At 38.4% G+C, this 16558-nt stretch overlaps 2 protein-coding genes and 1 non-coding gene across 14 annotated transcripts in view; 2 read left to right on the top strand and 1 right to left on the bottom strand.

Moving 5' to 3' along the window:
• Window positions 1-6841, top strand: part of RNF149 (ring finger protein 149) — a 32062-nt gene extending 25221 nt beyond the window's left edge. For 4 of the 10 annotated variants that reach the window (XM_019485050.2, XM_019485055.2, XM_019485056.2 and 1 more), the window contains one exon: window positions 1349-1438. Coding sequence is in view for 5 of the 10 variants with exons in the window: in XM_019485060.2 (XP_019340605.1) it covers window positions 1349-1420 (72 nt within the window). In the remaining 5 variants the exon portion in view is untranslated. Of the gene's footprint in view, window positions 1-1348 lie in introns of all 10 variants that reach the window. The other 6 variants (XM_019485060.2, XM_019485057.2, XM_019485054.2 and 3 more) reach the window with 5 other exon arrangements.
• Window positions 1-16558, bottom strand: part of CNOT11 (CCR4-NOT transcription complex subunit 11) — a 48577-nt gene that overhangs the window by 19426 nt on the left and 12593 nt on the right. For 2 of the 3 annotated variants that reach the window (XM_059721008.1, XM_059721009.1), the window contains exons 5-7: window positions 15453-15655; window positions 11475-11571; window positions 9477-9670 (exon numbers count right to left, since the gene is read on the bottom strand). In XM_059721008.1, coding sequence (XP_059576991.1) covers window positions 9477-9670; window positions 11475-11571; window positions 15453-15655 — 494 coding nt within the window. Of the gene's footprint in view, window positions 1-2420; window positions 3301-9476; window positions 9671-11474; window positions 11572-15452; window positions 15656-16558 lie in introns of those variants that run through there. The other variant, XM_019485049.2, reaches the window with a different exon arrangement.
• LOC132248063 (small nucleolar RNA SNORD89) lies at window positions 3883-3996 on the top strand. Its single transcript, XR_009459418.1, has one exon. It is a non-coding gene; the product is annotated as a small nucleolar RNA SNORD89 (small nucleolar RNA).

Below are 16558 nucleotides of genomic sequence, written 5' to 3'. Positions count from 1 at the left end.
CTGCAAGGAACCTCACCTGCACAGGTGAAACATTGGCAGAAGCCAGTGTTCTGGCTGCACAAAACCCAGGATCAGCCCTGGCTTCTGCTGGGCAAGCAGCAGCAACCAGATCTGCCTCCTGCCTTGCAGGAATCCCAGGAGAAGCTGCTTGTGCCACAGGAGCCATGATGGCTCTTCCCATTGCCACAGCTCTTGTATCACCCATACCCCCCCAGCAAGCTTCTGTAAGCTGTGCTTGACAACCTTCATGGAGGTCGTGGGACCAGGGCTAGTTCTAGGGCAGCAGTTGCAGCTGTGGGCACAGCCCTGGCACACGCACCCCTCACGCGTATAGAGGGTGGGGATGAAGAACTTTTTTCCCACGTAGCTTCTTCCAATTGATGATGCCTGTGCAGCATTGGAGTTGGGGGGGTGGGGGGGGCAGTGGTTCGAGGCCGTGCCTTGCTGGCAACTCTTAATGTTTCAGCCAGGGGGCTGTGCACATGTGACTGCCTATAGCAGGAGTTCCCAATTTGTGGTACAGTACCACCAATGGTATGCGTTAACAGATTTTTTTATAATGACTTTATATGACAAAAATGTGCTGGTGGTACTTAAAGTTGAACTGAAAAATTTGCTGGTGATATTGAAGGTTGTGTCGTTTTAAATTGGTGGTGTGCAGTCTGTCAAGAGTTTGAGAACTGCTGGCCTATAAGTGTTCTGTTTCTTGTAGCACTACAAACTGTTTCATGTTACGCAAGTAACATCTGACTGAGCCCTGTAAGCTGTAAAATGAATACAATAAACAACAGCTCAAATCTGGTACTTCCAAGAGTTACTTAGAAAAATATTTTTCTCTTATAGTTGCAATTTTAAACTCTTTAACCATTCTATCTGAGTACATTAGTAATGGAGTACTGTAATACAATGACATGATGTTAATGGGGCAATACCCTCGTTTGCCACTGAGAGGACTTTTTTCTTTGAAAAATGTCAGTTCCAGCAAAGGCAATAGGTTTATAGGTCTGTGTGTTTCCCCACTTTATTCCTGTGAATCATGCAATGCTAAAAATTTTCCCTCTTCATCTTTGTCAAGCACCAGTGTAATCTTGTTTGACAAAAAAATTCAGTTTCTTTTGTATGTAGTCTTTCTCTGTACAACACTTAACTTGCTAGAGGTTAAGTTAGGCGATCTCTTAATCAGCAGGGATTTTGTGCAACTGAAGGCTGCATAACTTGGATCCTAGTTAAGTATTTATCTTGATGGCATAACTGTAGTAAATAATGTGGTTCTTTTAGTTTACCCTTTTAATGTGTACAATGACCAGTTTAACAGATAATGACTTACATTTGTATCCTCTAATTTTAGACATGGATGGCAGTAATAGTCGGCATGGAGAACATCTTTCTAATGGAAATTCCCACTGAATGGCTTCATTGAAGACATTTTTAAATTAGACTGTGAAAGAACTACTTTATTTTTTATTTAATTAGTATGAACTTTTGTCTAGTTGGAAAAATAACAATGTAAATTGTTTTACCTTCCAAACTTTTCTAGTTTGTGTTCCAAAAGGGCTAACAAGACAATTTTGTATGAAGAGGATTTTTTTTTTAATTTCCTCTGTCTGTTGATCCTATGAAAGATGCAATAACCCTGTTGCTGTAACAATTACTACAGAATTGTACTCCAGGGGACTCAAAAACTAGGAAGAGAGAACAGACTGTAAAAAGTCTAATATATTGGGTACATTGTTTACACTTGGCATGTAGATACAGTTGAGCACTTACAGCACTACATTTGATTAAATCATACTTTAAAAATTCGAATTAAAATTTGCTGCAACTAGAGGTGGATGGCTTTCTTTAAATAATCTCTCACTATAGATTAGACAGGAATCAAGTTTTGGGGTATTACATTTGATGAAAAATAATCTATTTCAATTTTCCTTATAAATAAAGACTGATAGCTCTTATAGTATATTCCACCTCAGAGCAGAATACATGCGTTTTCCATCTCATTAACTTTTATACTGAACTGGTCAGTAACATGTTGGTTTTTAGTACCTGCTGGACAGTCTTGACATGCTGAGCATATAGACTTACTTAGCATGCGCATCAGTTACCTCTTTTAATCTTTAACTCAGTTAAATAAATAGAAAAGGGCTAACTATGGCTAGGAAATGTATTTATTAATCTATTTATAAGATTTCATGGATTTCCCTTAAGCCCCCCTTATTCCTTATGCACACATTGGAAACAAGATCTATATAACATTAGAGGGTTTTGCTCTTTGTCCAAGAAGCTAAACATTTTTCTTGTGGGCATTTCCCATTTAATAGTTTAAATGGATTTGTCACTAGTTTTTATTCCTTTGCTAGAGTAGCAGTATTGTGCCTTATTGGAAAGGGCAGGGGGCACTAAATCTGAAGCACCAGACTAAATAAAACGAAGATGTAGAGGATTTTATTCTCCTATTCAGATACTTGCATGCTGTAGATGGTATAAGGCAATGCTAAATTCATTTTGTAAAGAATTATGTACATTTACAACACTGTCTTTATAGTGTTAAATGACTTCTTAGGATTTTAGTATTGTCATGTTATAAATGACGTGGTACATTCCTCAAACTTTTTTGTAAGTAGCTACTGCAGGTTGCTTAAAATGGTGTCTCCTGCTAGACATGTGTTTTAAAGTGCATTTTGTTTCTAAGTTAACATGTATTTGGAATGTTTTTAAGAAAATATGCACTTTTAAAATTTCTGTTGTGGTTCAGTTGCAGCAGTAAGTTGTTTGACGTGGTGTGTGCATGTTGTGTTTTATGTTTTGTTTTTAATTTTAGAATGAATGTTCCAGAAATAAAGAAAAAAATTGAGCATTTAGTTAGTAGAGTGAATGGTTGAACCTCAAAGAGAAATATTTTGAAAAAATATTCCTGATTCGCCTCTCTTCATGGTAGGAACATCATTAATTTAAGATCTAATGGAACAACTACCAGGGTTTACCTTTCTTATGTCAAGACAAATATTGCACCTTCTGCTGTCTTTATTTTATAAGAATCAAATGGAGTGGAATATTTACTGACTGGCAATACCATTTGCACACACCTCCCCTTGATTCATAGGAACCACTATGCCTCCAAACAAGGTCATCAGTATATCCAGAACTGTCTCATCTGAGGCTTCTCCATCCTTATCAACACAAAGTTGAACATTGATTAATCAGGACTGTGAGGATCATCAATCAGAAGCCTGAAGGAGTTATCAGCTGAAGTCTTGTGAGTCTCCATTTCATGTCTTGGGGATACTTATAACAGCATTCATGCTGAAACAAATATAGTGGTGAGTAGTGTAACTTCTTTGCATGCTATTTTTAAAAGTAAAAGGTATGAACATATTAAATATGTTAATTTTCTTAGAAGGTGAGATTTGAGGAAAATCTGGAGAGAGAGCTAGGAACTTGCAAAATGAAAACAGGCCTGTGACTTTCTCAGGGAGGAAGAAAGTATATAGCTGTTTCTGCTGGAATTAAAGAAAATAGTTTACTAGGGAATGAATCTGATGGCCAGGATTTGAGACATGTGCACACACATTAATTACTGTGTGTTTCTTTATAATGAGAGAAAAATACCTTACAAAAATTACTGCTGACATAATGATCAGATGTCCTTCAAAAGAGGGGGAGGGTTCCAATAAATATTTCCTAACTTGATACCTTGTATCTAACTTTTGAAGCATTGAGAAACCCATAGCTTCCAGATTAATACTTCCAGTGTCTCATGCAGCTGCCTAAATGTGTGAAGTGATGTAGGATTTGTAGTAATTTTGATTGTCTGTATTAGTCAGTTTAAAGCATCATGCTGTGTATTATCTTAGAGGAGCCAAGTATCAAAAGGACTTTTACAGTACTGAGGAATGATGACAATAAAAGGCCGAATTGCAGTGTCTCCACAAGCAGTTTGCTCTCTTTGGAAGCACAATGACAAAGTCACCTGAAGCGAATTGTTAGTCTGACCTCAGTAATATCTTTTTGTATTTAGCAAAAAAAAATTATGTAAATAAACAGGGTAAAAATTATCTGAACACCAAGCAGTAATAAAAGACAGAAACCTGAAATGTTTCTTCCTACTTTCCAACTCATCTGGCCTGTGGCTTAAAATAATAAGAAATAGAAAAAAAGTCTGGGCAAATTTTGTTTCAGATATGGTAAGTTTGCTTGATAAAGGTAACTATTATTCATTATCTAACAGGTATATGAATTGGTTAACCTCTTGACCTAAGACTATGGCAGCGAGTCCCACGTGCTACTTGTGCCCTGTGCAAGTTTCCTTTTGTCTGATCTACTACTGATTTGTTGAAAACGTAACAAATACTCCAGCTGTTTCACAACTACTACTATTTCCCTCCCCCCCCATCTATAAAATAGAGAATACCCTACAATCTAGCCTTACCACCCCCCTGAGGAGGGAAGATAGATTTTATTTAGTTGCATGCCATGCTTAGGATGGTTATAAGCTAAAAGTAAAGCTTTTTTTCCTAGATGTGACCCTTGACATGTCTTGCAAGCAATAGTAAAAAAGTGTTTGAAGTTGCACATACAATTGGGGAAAGCTACTGTATTAAGTTCTCAAACTGTATCACAAATATGGCTTAGCCTGCAGAGTGCAATAAAGGACGTTCAGCTTTGTCCTAGTGTGCGTCAGCATTTTAAAACCACTCTGCAGCTTTCAGAAGTGCTCAAGAGAGCTCTAGATAATAGTGCCCTATTGACCTGCAATATCTTTATGTAATCAAAGAAAATCAAGCTTACAGAACTTGAGGGCTAGGTGTGTGCATTCAGCTAGTTTTAAATCTTTAATATTTATTTATTATCTAATGCAGTACTTGTATTGTAGTGTGTTTGGCTTAGAATATCTAAATCAACCACTCTGACCTTTAGGAAATAGTAACTAGAGATAAATTGGGTTAAAAAAACGACAAAGTTTTTATCAGTTTCTGACACAATGGAGTTTTTTGCAGTGCTGAGGATTAGAAAGGTGGTGACTGACAGCTTAGTTACTCTATTCCATTATACTTTTACTTCAACCACAAATAACTGTCTTTATTCTTTTATCAGTATGGCATCTTCAAAATAAAATTCTGCACCTTTCTTAGTGGCTCTTTGCTGAATATTGTCTTTTCTCATATAGGTGATACATGGTATGAAGATCCAGAAGCTGGAATTCTAGATTAAGAGATGCACAAATCCAACTTTTACTCCATCTGGGTAGTGATTATAAACTCCTGGATTTTTATTTATTTATAGCATTCTTTATTTGGAACTGTTTGATCAGTAGGAAATCTTTATGAATGCATGTACCTGCCTATGTAAGGGACAGACACATCATCTGGAAACTTCAAACCTATTCATACTTGAATTGGACTTAAATATAGTTTACTGTGTAGATATATTGCCCATGCTGTGTCTATCAAACAATGAATATCGTTTTCTCTACCTATAAAAATAGGATAAGAAATTGGCATTTCCACTGAATTACTTTTGTTTTGTTTCTTAAAACTCTAAGTATACAAGAGCTATAAGAGTATGGAAGTCAGTCAGACTGACTTCACCAAAAGCATTAGTCTGCAAGTAACTGCTAGGGAAATGCACTGAATTATCATTAACACACAGGCTCTTTTACTCTGCTAGTCACCAACAATACGGTCCTCTTTCATGTTAGAATTAATATAGTCACCTGTAACATAGCACAATTGCTTTGCTTTGCTAAGACTCTGTCCTTGTTTGGAAACTACTGAAAAGCATTTGGTGTATGGTTTTGGCCTACCTGATCACTTGCTGAAGTCCTTTTAATTATACAAATAACTTGTGGATCAGATTTATGACTTTGAGCAAAACTAGAACGAGAACATTTCATTTCCCCCTAAACAAATTTGGCAGTAGTACAAACTTAAGCCTTTCAGGGTGTCTTTACACATGCCCTGGGGTAGGGAAGAAGAGGGGAGGTGTTTTAATTGGAGTGGTTCTCAGGAGCTGTTCTAATAAAAACACCCACAGCATTTCATGTATCCAGCACGGCATACTTCAAAATGGCAGTGGGGGCACTTTAACTAAAGCTCAATGTTCAGAATTTTTCTCCCAGAGCAAAAATAGCTGCTCCAGGAAAAAATAATCCAGAAGAAAGAAAATCCAAAAGGGTCAAATCATTGCGATTTTCTCTTGGGATAGCAAGTGTCTGGATATATTCAGTCTTCCAGTGTCTGAGACTGCTTTATTCCCCCCACCCTGTCTCCTGGCAGTTTTGCTTGCTGGATTCTTTTGCTCCAGTTGAGCAGAACAGACCCCCTTCACAATCAACATTGTGCCTTAGGGAGAGACAGGCTGATTGAGCACTGCTGCCACTCTGTCTGAGGGAACCTGCAGAGCATGAGAGGTATGCTTGGGGTTCTCCTGGCTGCACAGCATCAGCAAGATCTCTGCTCTTCAAAGGCTTAGCATTAGAAAGTCTATTTAGGTGGGATCAAGCTTTTCTACCAGGAAAACAAACCTGGAAGAATTATCCCAAATGAGTTGAATGTGTGTACATGGCCTTCATGTCAGAGCCAGTCAAAATGACCAATTATTTTCATTCAACACTTAACCTGTGTCCAAATTATGCACGGTTTCTAAGTGTATTTAAAGAGATATTGTCAGCAAACTCAATATATCTACATAATTATATGACTTAAATGCAATGTCCCCAGAAAACTTTAATAGATTACTTGGAGCTATTATATAAACTAATCTTTTATTTGCTTTACATGGAGCTGATATGTCCTCATTTTGTTTACCTTAAATTGCTAATGTAAATTAAAGAATATAATACTGACCCATGGCTTGCATGTTGATAGGTAAGTGTACCTAGTGTGTTACTACTAGTTTGTCATCCTTAAATCTGGGTATAGAACCCAGCTGTGAAAAGAAGGTTTCATGAAAAACTAAAGTACAAGTTGTAAAGTGCTGCAGCTATATTTTTCTTCTCCTCCTCGTTTTTCTGTTGCCTTGGGCAGAAACTCTTCCTGAGTACACAAGAGATCAGATTCTTCACAGTAAATTGTTCTGGGTGGATTTAAGTCAGATGCATTGGCAAAGTAGTGAGGAAGCTTTCAGTTGCTTCCTGTTATGCACTAGGAAAGACCCTTTTCAAAAGAAAATGCATGCCTTGCCTCTGAATTTTGTTAAAAATTATATATATTTTCTGTGGACAAAAAATGCTAAGTCTTCTCTTAGTTACAGCCACAGAAGAACATACTGCTAGCATGTAAGCAAGCCCCTATGTACCAAATAGTACAAATAGGTGGTTTTGAAACCATCCCTTGAAACAGGTTCCCAACCACTGGGTTGCAAAGGGTTGGCTGCTGGGTCGTGGCTTGAGCCCCCCTGCTCAGTCCCCCTCATCTGTCTGGCCAGCGAGTGGCTTCCACGGCCGGTGATCACATGCAGGGTTAAAGCTGGGGGCTAGGGCAGCCCTGGGAGGGGAGGCACCCGATCCTGCTCCTGTGCCCGTCCGCAGGATAAAAAAAATAAAAATGTTGCCCTGAGCCCACAGCAGTGTTTTTTTTCAGTAGGAAATTCCTTTGTCTTCATCTGTTATGTCCCAGCTACAAAACAAAGTGCTTCAAGGGCTGAGCCAAACAGACCTATACATCTTTAGAAGCAATCCAAAAGGAACCCTAAACAGAACAAGTACTGTTGCTGAGAGAGAACATTCTCCAGACAAGGCTGCAGCTCTGTGCTGCTACATGAAGCTATTGTGAAGCTGAAGCAGTCCATCTGGGTACAAGTGCTGCAAGGATGGTATGTCTGTCCACAGCTGAACTGCTAGGAGTAGGAAAAATTTCCCATGCAAGGAAGACTAACTTGATGCTGCCTAGGTCACTAGAGCTAGGATGGAGAAAAGGCCACACGTTCAATTTAGGTCCAGTTACTGTATGATTAAAGCAGATGGCAAAAATTGTAGCTTATATATGGACCGTAATCAGGTATATCACTTGTTTTAAAGGAACACTGATTTCTTCGCATTGAATACCAGCTAGACTTACAGATTTCCTCTATGTGTAACTACAGCTTATAAAGAAAAGCAGAATCATGTAGTGTTAGTGTAGAACTGACCATTTAAGTCTGGTTAAAATTTTACAATGTTGTTATATTTCAAGTTGGCAGGTCCAATAAAGCTGGAGTTGAGAGAAAGTAGAAGTATTAGGGCTGTGAGAAATGGCACCATTCCTTTTTGCCTCGAGTTCTAAGGTTTGGACAGAACAGCATTTCGTATCTAATTTCATTTTGATTTGAAACAGCTGTTCTGTTTTGCTTCATCGAAACAGGTTGTTTTGACTCTGTTTCCCTAGATCGCACTGGGGGTGGGGTAATCAACCCAGCTGGGCTGACTCCCAGTCCCCAGCGCTATGGTTAAAACGTTTTGACCAGCCTCGTTTTGTTTCAAAGCTGTTTCAGTGCCCTTTGTTTTGTTTTGATGTTGCGGTTTCGACCTCGAAATGAGTCGAAACAGTGTTGAAACAAACGGCTGGCAAAATTTCACGCAGCCCTAATAAGTATATTTGAGTACAACAGTATCATCTCTAAACTCTGATCAGATAATTTTGTAGTGCTCTTGAAATACAGACTTGTTTCTTTTTTTTTCTTTTTAAAGAGAGACCTGCAGCATACCTTTATCTTACCGAATGAATGGCATTCACTTAGATGTTACCACTTAACCCCTTCAAAACCTATTTTCATTAGGTTTAATTCCTAGCACAGCCTCCATTTGCACTATAAGGCTTTTTATACTGGACCCTAGGGATGAGGGAACTACGAATCGCTTTGCTGGCCTTTGGAAAGATAATTGACTTACAAATGTGTGTGACAGTTAGTTACTTCAAATGATATACTGCTGCTTTGTATACAATATACTATCCTGGCAAATACTTCATAGTTCAAATTCGGTATTGAATAGTTAGAAGCTGCTTACAGACAATTTTGGTTGATATTGTTTTATTCCTACCCCAGATGCCAGTTTGTTGCTCGCTGAAGCTGGCTCAAAGCTCTGTCTCTACCTAGAATATTAAAGCCTAATGAATCATTGTTCTGTGTCTGGAGAAAAATAACAGCTTTAAAATTGGGAATGTTGTACAAGTTGTAACTTTCTGGATTTGAGGCTTATCTAAATTAAGATCTAGAATTTAAAATGCAGTCAGAAAGGTGAAAAAGCTAATGACTCTTTCCCTCCAAGCACACTGACTGCTTGGATTAAGTAATTACAATAAAGTAATAAAATTCTTCCTTCTATAGATTATGCTTAAGAAAATTCAAGATGTCCTACTATCAGAAAGGCAATATTTATTACTTTGCTTAAATGCATAAAATGCTATTTATAGTATAATAAACCAAAGAATCCAGTGATCTGTTACTATACAAAAAAAACCAAACCTGATACAGAATACAGTCCAGCTGGCAAGTGGTCTTACTTTGAAGCTTTGGTCTCTGAGGGGTTTTCCCCAGTATCCAGTGTCTTCAGCAACCTGAAAAGGCCAGCTGCTTCCCGTATCCGGCTGAATTCAATACAAAATGCTTGTACTTCTATAAACAAGTCCTGTACATTAATAATTTTGTTTCGGATCAAAGACTGAAGGAAGACACAAACTAGACGTACCAGGCGATTCTGAAAAAAGAAAGTGTCTAATTTCAGCAACTGAAGAAAATTTGTGCAGGTAATTCAATTAAAAGGTGATCTATACAACAAGAAAGTAACCACAGCTGTTAACCTACTCTTTTACTTCAAAAGTATAGTCTAGCTATTCAGCCTCTCTCTCTATAAATGCTGTAATTGAATATGCCAATTTTCCTATGACATTGAGAAGTAGAAGGGAACTGACCTCTTCCATATTGCTACAGGTGCCCTAAATTCCTAAGAATAGTAGAGTCACAAAATACTTTAGATATTTACATTTAAGATGACAGTTCAAAAAGAGCTTCATAAAAGTCCTTTAGTAGCTTGCCAAAAAAATCCAACATTATTGGAGGCACTCCCATTTTGGAAATTCTGGGCATTTAAGTGCCTTTCCTGAACTTAAGGCCACTTGGGATTCACACATTAAAGATCCCTGTACCTAAATCCTTAAAAGGATCCAGTAGGCACTCAAAAGATGCTTCAGAGAGCACTGGAGTTCAGTACACAGGAATTTTCAAAACAGAACTAGTGGTGATTGTGCCTGCTTTTTGTACCAGTGTATGATGTGTAAGTGCTGGACAAATGTTTTAAAAAGTTCAAACCCATGTCCTGGAGAAGACCCTAACCACTAGACTAAGGGCTAGTGTAAGATAAAGCCACTCTACAAAGTTCAGATTCATTGGAGCACAGTACAAGCAATAAGAAACCTGACGAGCTCAAGGATATGGGGACACCCCTGGGTAAAGGGACCCAAGGTTCCAGCACTAACTACCAATACTGTTTATGTCCTATACCCAGAATCCTGCCAAGTGCAGAGAAAGTCCTAGGAGTTAAAACTAGAACCTAGCGCTTCCTGCTATGGGAGTTACTATCCAATTACTTTGTCCAACCAGGATAAAAGTTTACACTGGGCATGTCTACATATCCATTAATGTGCTGTAATTACTAAACTTAATGTGCCATAATCAGCACTACTGCACATAAGCACAAACACTTGTGTGATGCTTAATGCTCACTGGACTAATCTGCATATTAGCATGGTTTCTGCCTGCTGTGGTAATGCACAGGAAACAGTCCAATGGGCATTAAGTGCCTCATGCAGACATGCCCACTAACTAACTCTTCATTTTCAGTATATTCAGGGAAAATGATGCATTACTTGACAAATGAGAGCCTTAAGTGAAATTACTGCAGGATGCTCATGCTAGAAAGAAAGAGAGTTTTTTTTTCCCCCTGGGAAGAAACTCAGAAACCTTGAACGCATAGGCTACTTAAAAAGATTTACACATGCAAGGTGCTTTCTACTCCATGCTGCTAACTTCTCAAATGGAATGCTTTATTTTAGTTACCATGACCAACTACTTCATGGTGGTAATGAGTTTGTGCTAATGGCAAAGCAGAACAGAAGTTGAAAGCTCAAGGACAAGCAAGCAAAGAGTTTAATACCTGGAGAAAACCAGGGTATTAAGCAAACTTTGACATGTGTGCTTGAAGTACTTTACTAATGATGAAATGAGGAGCTATTTTACAGAACATTAACTTAGCATGTGTCCCCTTGTAAAAATGCTGACAAGACATGTATCTGAATATTCACCAGTATGAAACACTTGTTTAATGTATAGTGTTTGCCTTTCCTAGGCTGCCATTCTTTGAAATGAAATGAAATCAGGAATAGAGTTCACTTAGAACACCTTGCCAAATTTCAGTACTTAAATATGCCTGCTCTTCCCTTACTTATACTGCAAGACACAGCTTCAGTTCTCTTCTGAAAGAAGTCACTACACCAAACACCCACCTGCATATATTTGTCCTTAATCTGTTCACAGGTAGATATGCAATTGGAGATGTACAGATGAATAAATTCAGGAGGAAGATCAACTGCTGTAGTAAGCCTGTTCAAAATAAAAAATTAACAAATAGTTTATAAACAAAGTCAGTCCAAGTACTATTAATAAATGCACAAAAAGTTAATTTGTTCTCATGTCCAAACATTTGTTATGCCCACTTAGTGTTTTCATAGATGCAAGAAACAGACGGGTTTTATTTAAATACTATAAATACTATACCATGCAAGAAACCTATGCGAAGTAGTATTCATCACAGTATCCCTTAGAGATGCTTCTGCAGTACAGAAGGTGGATGATGGGTACTTGCATGCAGATGAAGAGAACTTAAAGTTGCTTCTTCTAATAACAGCAGCAAGTATTGAAATACACACTTTTTCATACAGTTTCATCTTCAAATAGCTAGTCTTGAAGCTGGAGCTTTTTCTTGTGACATACACAGCTGGATTACCTCTGTTTTGGCTTGAGATTTTTCTAGTCATTGGTTTCCCTTGAGCAAGATTAGATCAAATCAGGCAGTTGTGACCCAATTAATTTCTATTGCAAAAAGAGTGGAATGCAGAACCCACCTTCATTTAGTAATAACTGGTAGCTTCAACTACTGTCCTATTTAGGAGAAAAAGTGACAGGCAACAAAAAATTCAGAATGACTTCCATAGCTACAGGAGTTTGGAACAATTCCATTTAAGGACTTAAAATATTTTGGTGTGGAGACTAAAGGCTTGTCTACACAGGGACATTATACCAAAATACCTTAGTCAGTGTATGAATGTAAAGCAAAATGATTTGGCAGTAACTCTCCTTTTGGAAAACTATACTAAGAGTGTTTTTTTTGTCCAGTAGATGAGATTGTAAACTAGACAAAAAGTGATCTTATTGTACAGGAACTGTTACTGCCAATTGCTTACTACCGTCTCTCTTCTCCAATTAGACAAGCCTAGATACACATCCAGGTTTCCAGTCTAGATTTTTTTTTTATTTTTTAAATAACATCCGGGCAAAATATGAGTCCCAAACCAACTGTGGACAGGAAAGGGCGAATTAAAAGCACCAAAATCTTTGTAGACACATTGGAAAGTTAAGCTCATCCGAAACTGGCTGGACTTCCATCCATTAAAGCAACTAATGGTTACTATGATGACAACGCAAAACCCAACTCAGTATTTGGACTTGCAAAGCTTTCTATGGCCCAGACTGTGACATGGGCAATGAAGTCTTTCTTAAATAACATTTTTTGTCATCTAACAACAGGAGAGTCAGCTGTAGTCTAGACAAAGTCAAATTACATAAGAAAAACTTCAGGTATCTAGTTTACCAAAGTTATAAGCAATTGAAGTACTTATTACGTATATTACTTTGCTTTTATCTGTTGTGAGCCAAGTTCTTAGTACTGTCATCTGTGTGTCTGTTCTTTTTAACAGTTATAGGCAACAGAGCTTTGCTCTGCAAGTTTGTAATGGCATACACAACTGTAGTGCTATTCTGTCAGCAGTTCAGTAAGCACATTTTTAGAAGTAAAACTCATGATTCAAGAGAAACTTATGGAGTTAAAGTTAGTGCAGAAACTCCCAAAACTAGATTTCCCCTCTATTGCTAGTGGCACTACTGTGGAACAAAGGGATTCACATGCTACTTGTAGTTTATTGTGTGCAGGAAAATATGAATACAGCAAGGAAGAGAGGAAGTGAGACATGAGACCACAAATTTACCTTTATGGAAGTGCTTCTGTAGCGTCAGGGATGAGTAGTTTTGGCATTGCAATCTTACCCTCAACCTGTTTCTTGCAGTCAATCCCCCACCCCCTCAAAAATACATTCTAGCCTGCTAATTAGATGATGCCTTCATGCCCACCTGTGTACCACAGTGAAAATCATAACTGCATATAGCTGACTGGAACTACTGATACACAAGCTGAAATAGATCCTAGCTCCTTAGTCTTAACTGCTGTTAGCCCTCTGCAGCTACGTTTTACCATGCACGTCAAATTAACGGATTTGTTGAGCAGATGGTGCCACTTCCACTCTACTCTAGCAAGCACAACTTAAAACTTAATTGGGAGAAACTAATACCTGGAAGGTAACATAGTAGTTGAAAGACCCCAAAATTTAAGTCCTTATGCTACTACTTTATCCAACTCTGTAACAGATTCATGAATATTTAATTCACAGCACTTACCAAACCAGAAAAGGAATTCTACATGTGGCAGATCAGGAAAGGGACAGGTAGCACGGTGGCAGGTAAGGCAGGGAGCATGGGGTTAGGAGTTGGAAGAAGAGGGTCAGAAAACAGATGCTGGTCAGATGTGGGAAGGGGATCGGAATACTGTTATTCAAAAACTGGCTGACTGCAATTCAGGCTACTTCTGAGAGCTAGGTAGGGCTATTAGGAAGCAAGCAAACATGCAGGAATTTGATTTAAAGGAATGTGGAAAGTGAGTCGTTAATGAGGGACGCTTACTCTTAGGCATACAATGACATTTCCTTATACATTGTCAAGGTCAACATAAAATAGGAAATAGAAACCATGTGAGATTAGTGGAGGGCCATCTTTTTGGCAGATGTGCCACGAATACAGCTCAGTACCCCCCCTGTGTGCTACTCCAAACTCCTTCCATCATCTGATCTGCAGCTCTACTTTCCGTACCTCTCCCCCCTGCTCCCTGCCTTGTCTGCCGCTGTGCTGCCTGCCCCCTCCCCAATCTGCCATGTACAGAAGCTGTTCTTGTTATCTGTGGCACATACCACAGGTTGGCAATCCCTGAGTTCTAAGTTTATCATTGTTAAACTTGCTTTTGTTTGTCATTATTTTCATTTAAAGCACAAAGGAATAGAACCTCTTCCAGCGGAGCATCACACTAGTTTAGAATAAGAGACTGTCACTATATATACACGTCTAGTCAGAGCTGGGATATAAAACTTGCAGACAGACTTCAAAGTCTGGAGTAGTGGTTCTCAACCTTTTTTGTACTAGGATCCATTTGTAGCATACTAATGGCCAGTCCTGACCCAATGCCCTTCCACTCCCAGCCTGCGGCCCCCCACCTCCACCCTGCAGCACAGGGCATTGGGAGAGCCCCAAGCAGCCCCCTCCAACCTGGAACTCTGCCAGCCTGCAAAGGAAAAGCCAGTTTCCCACATTTTTCTCCTTTAAAGGAGAATCCATTTTTCAAGTCTGTTGATCCATTTTTCTTCACGACCCTTTCATATATTCATGTGACCCACTTTTGGGTCATGACCTACAGGTTGTGAAATGCTGGTCTGGAGGACAAAACAGCAGAGAAGTTTCATGCATGAAATTCAAAGCCACAACTACAGATAGCCTTGTTTTAAGACGCTGCAAAATTTCTATAAAACAGTGCCTTTATTTGTTTTAGAGACATTTCATGCAAGTGTTTTTATTTATTTGAACTGGTTAGAAATTATACTCTTCATATCACTAAACTTAAAGAAGGTTTCCCAGCCTCTTGGCATGCATTTAATTCCAAGTGTAGAAACAAAGAACCCTTGGCAAGAGGCCAGGCAATTCAAGACCACTTCATTTCACTGTTAGTGAATCTGCTTCTATAAATTCAACTGGGTTCTCAGTCAGATTAATGCAACTGCCTTCCAGTTGGTAACATGTTTTGTGCTGAAGGGCTGGGAAGACTAATTTAACACCTGATTTGTGCTCAAGAACAAGCTCTCAGGCCAGCCAAGTCCCTTTCAATGATCCTTGTCAATTAATCATTTCCTCAATTCCTGATGATTTTTGTGGCCTTGGGGCAAAAGGAAACTAACCATCTTTCATAGGCGACTGGATTATTGTGGATAAAGCCATGATTAATCAAACACCAGACACAGAGATTCTGCTTTCATTTCCTTTTAGAGGAGCCCTTTTAAGAGTATTCTAAATGCAAGGTCTCATGAATAGATTTGATGAAAAACACTTACCGATTTACAACTTCCATTGAATGTAATGACATGTCCATGTTGACCAAAACAGAAAAATACTCTGTTATCTGACTGGACTGCATTAATTTAAGCAACATTTCTATAGCAACTAAAGGATTATTTTCCACTAGGTCTGGCAGCTTTGCAGGAGTGAGGCCAATGTGGTAAACTAGCTTCGGGTCTTTTTCCAATTCTCCAAGGAGCTACAAGGAGAAAAAAAAATTAAGTTCGACTCAAACTGTAGTGACCAAATGGGTATTTGGAGTAGGTCAGCTAGAAACTGTTGGACTGATTACAGGCCCTGTACCACAATGCTTTTTTCCTAAGGTTTCGCTAAATCTTGACTTCAGTTCCTTCCATTTAATGTCATCCCTACAATCTTTCTAAGTTAACAAGGTTTTAGCTTTTAACCAAGATTTTCCCTCCCCCTTTTCTTTTGGGAAGGTGACCAGACACAGTTGGGCTGCCAAAAAGGTAATGAGCAGGAAGTTTAAAAACCCTTACAATATTACACTTCAAAATAGTGACATTTGGTAAGACGACAGGAAGATTTAACAATAATGAAACGTTAGTACACATACCAAGGCAGTAAATTAAGAGATATCTAATAAAAATATATATCTTAGTTGTTTTTATAGTTACTTCATTCATCAAAATTAAACAGTTCTATCATACTTTAAAACTCTGAACCCCTGTACAATTCCCCCTTTCCAGCCAGTCTAATCAGATAGCTGACAGTAATTAGAGATTCACTAGTTATATTTGCTGTCTTCCTTTAAACTTAATAGGAATACAGGCAGGAAACCAGGTATGTACATAACCACACCATGCAGACCTGGGACTCAGCTGACCCAGTGACTTGCAAGAGAAGCCAGGCCTGGATTTTGTTATTCTCTGAACATGCTGTCTTGCACAAAAGTACTATTTACACAAAAAGCTACCCAATTTGTGTGTGTTAAATCCTGTATATTGAAACAAACAAATAAACAAAAAAACCAACCACCTGTCTAAACTATAGGAAAGCAACTAGCCAGTTGGATTAAATACTCTTTATACATTTTAGACCTGCTTTCTTATATTTCAATACTAGGGCAGGCAAGTACAAA

The sequence above is a fragment of the Alligator mississippiensis genome, chromosome 1, assembly GCF_030867095.1.
Source record: "Alligator mississippiensis isolate rAllMis1 chromosome 1, rAllMis1, whole genome shotgun sequence".
Classification (NCBI taxonomy): Eukaryota; Metazoa; Chordata; order Crocodylia; family Alligatoridae; genus Alligator; species Alligator mississippiensis.
The sequence above is the reverse complement of the archived record's forward strand: the minus strand, read 5'-3'. Positions and strand labels throughout refer to the sequence as shown.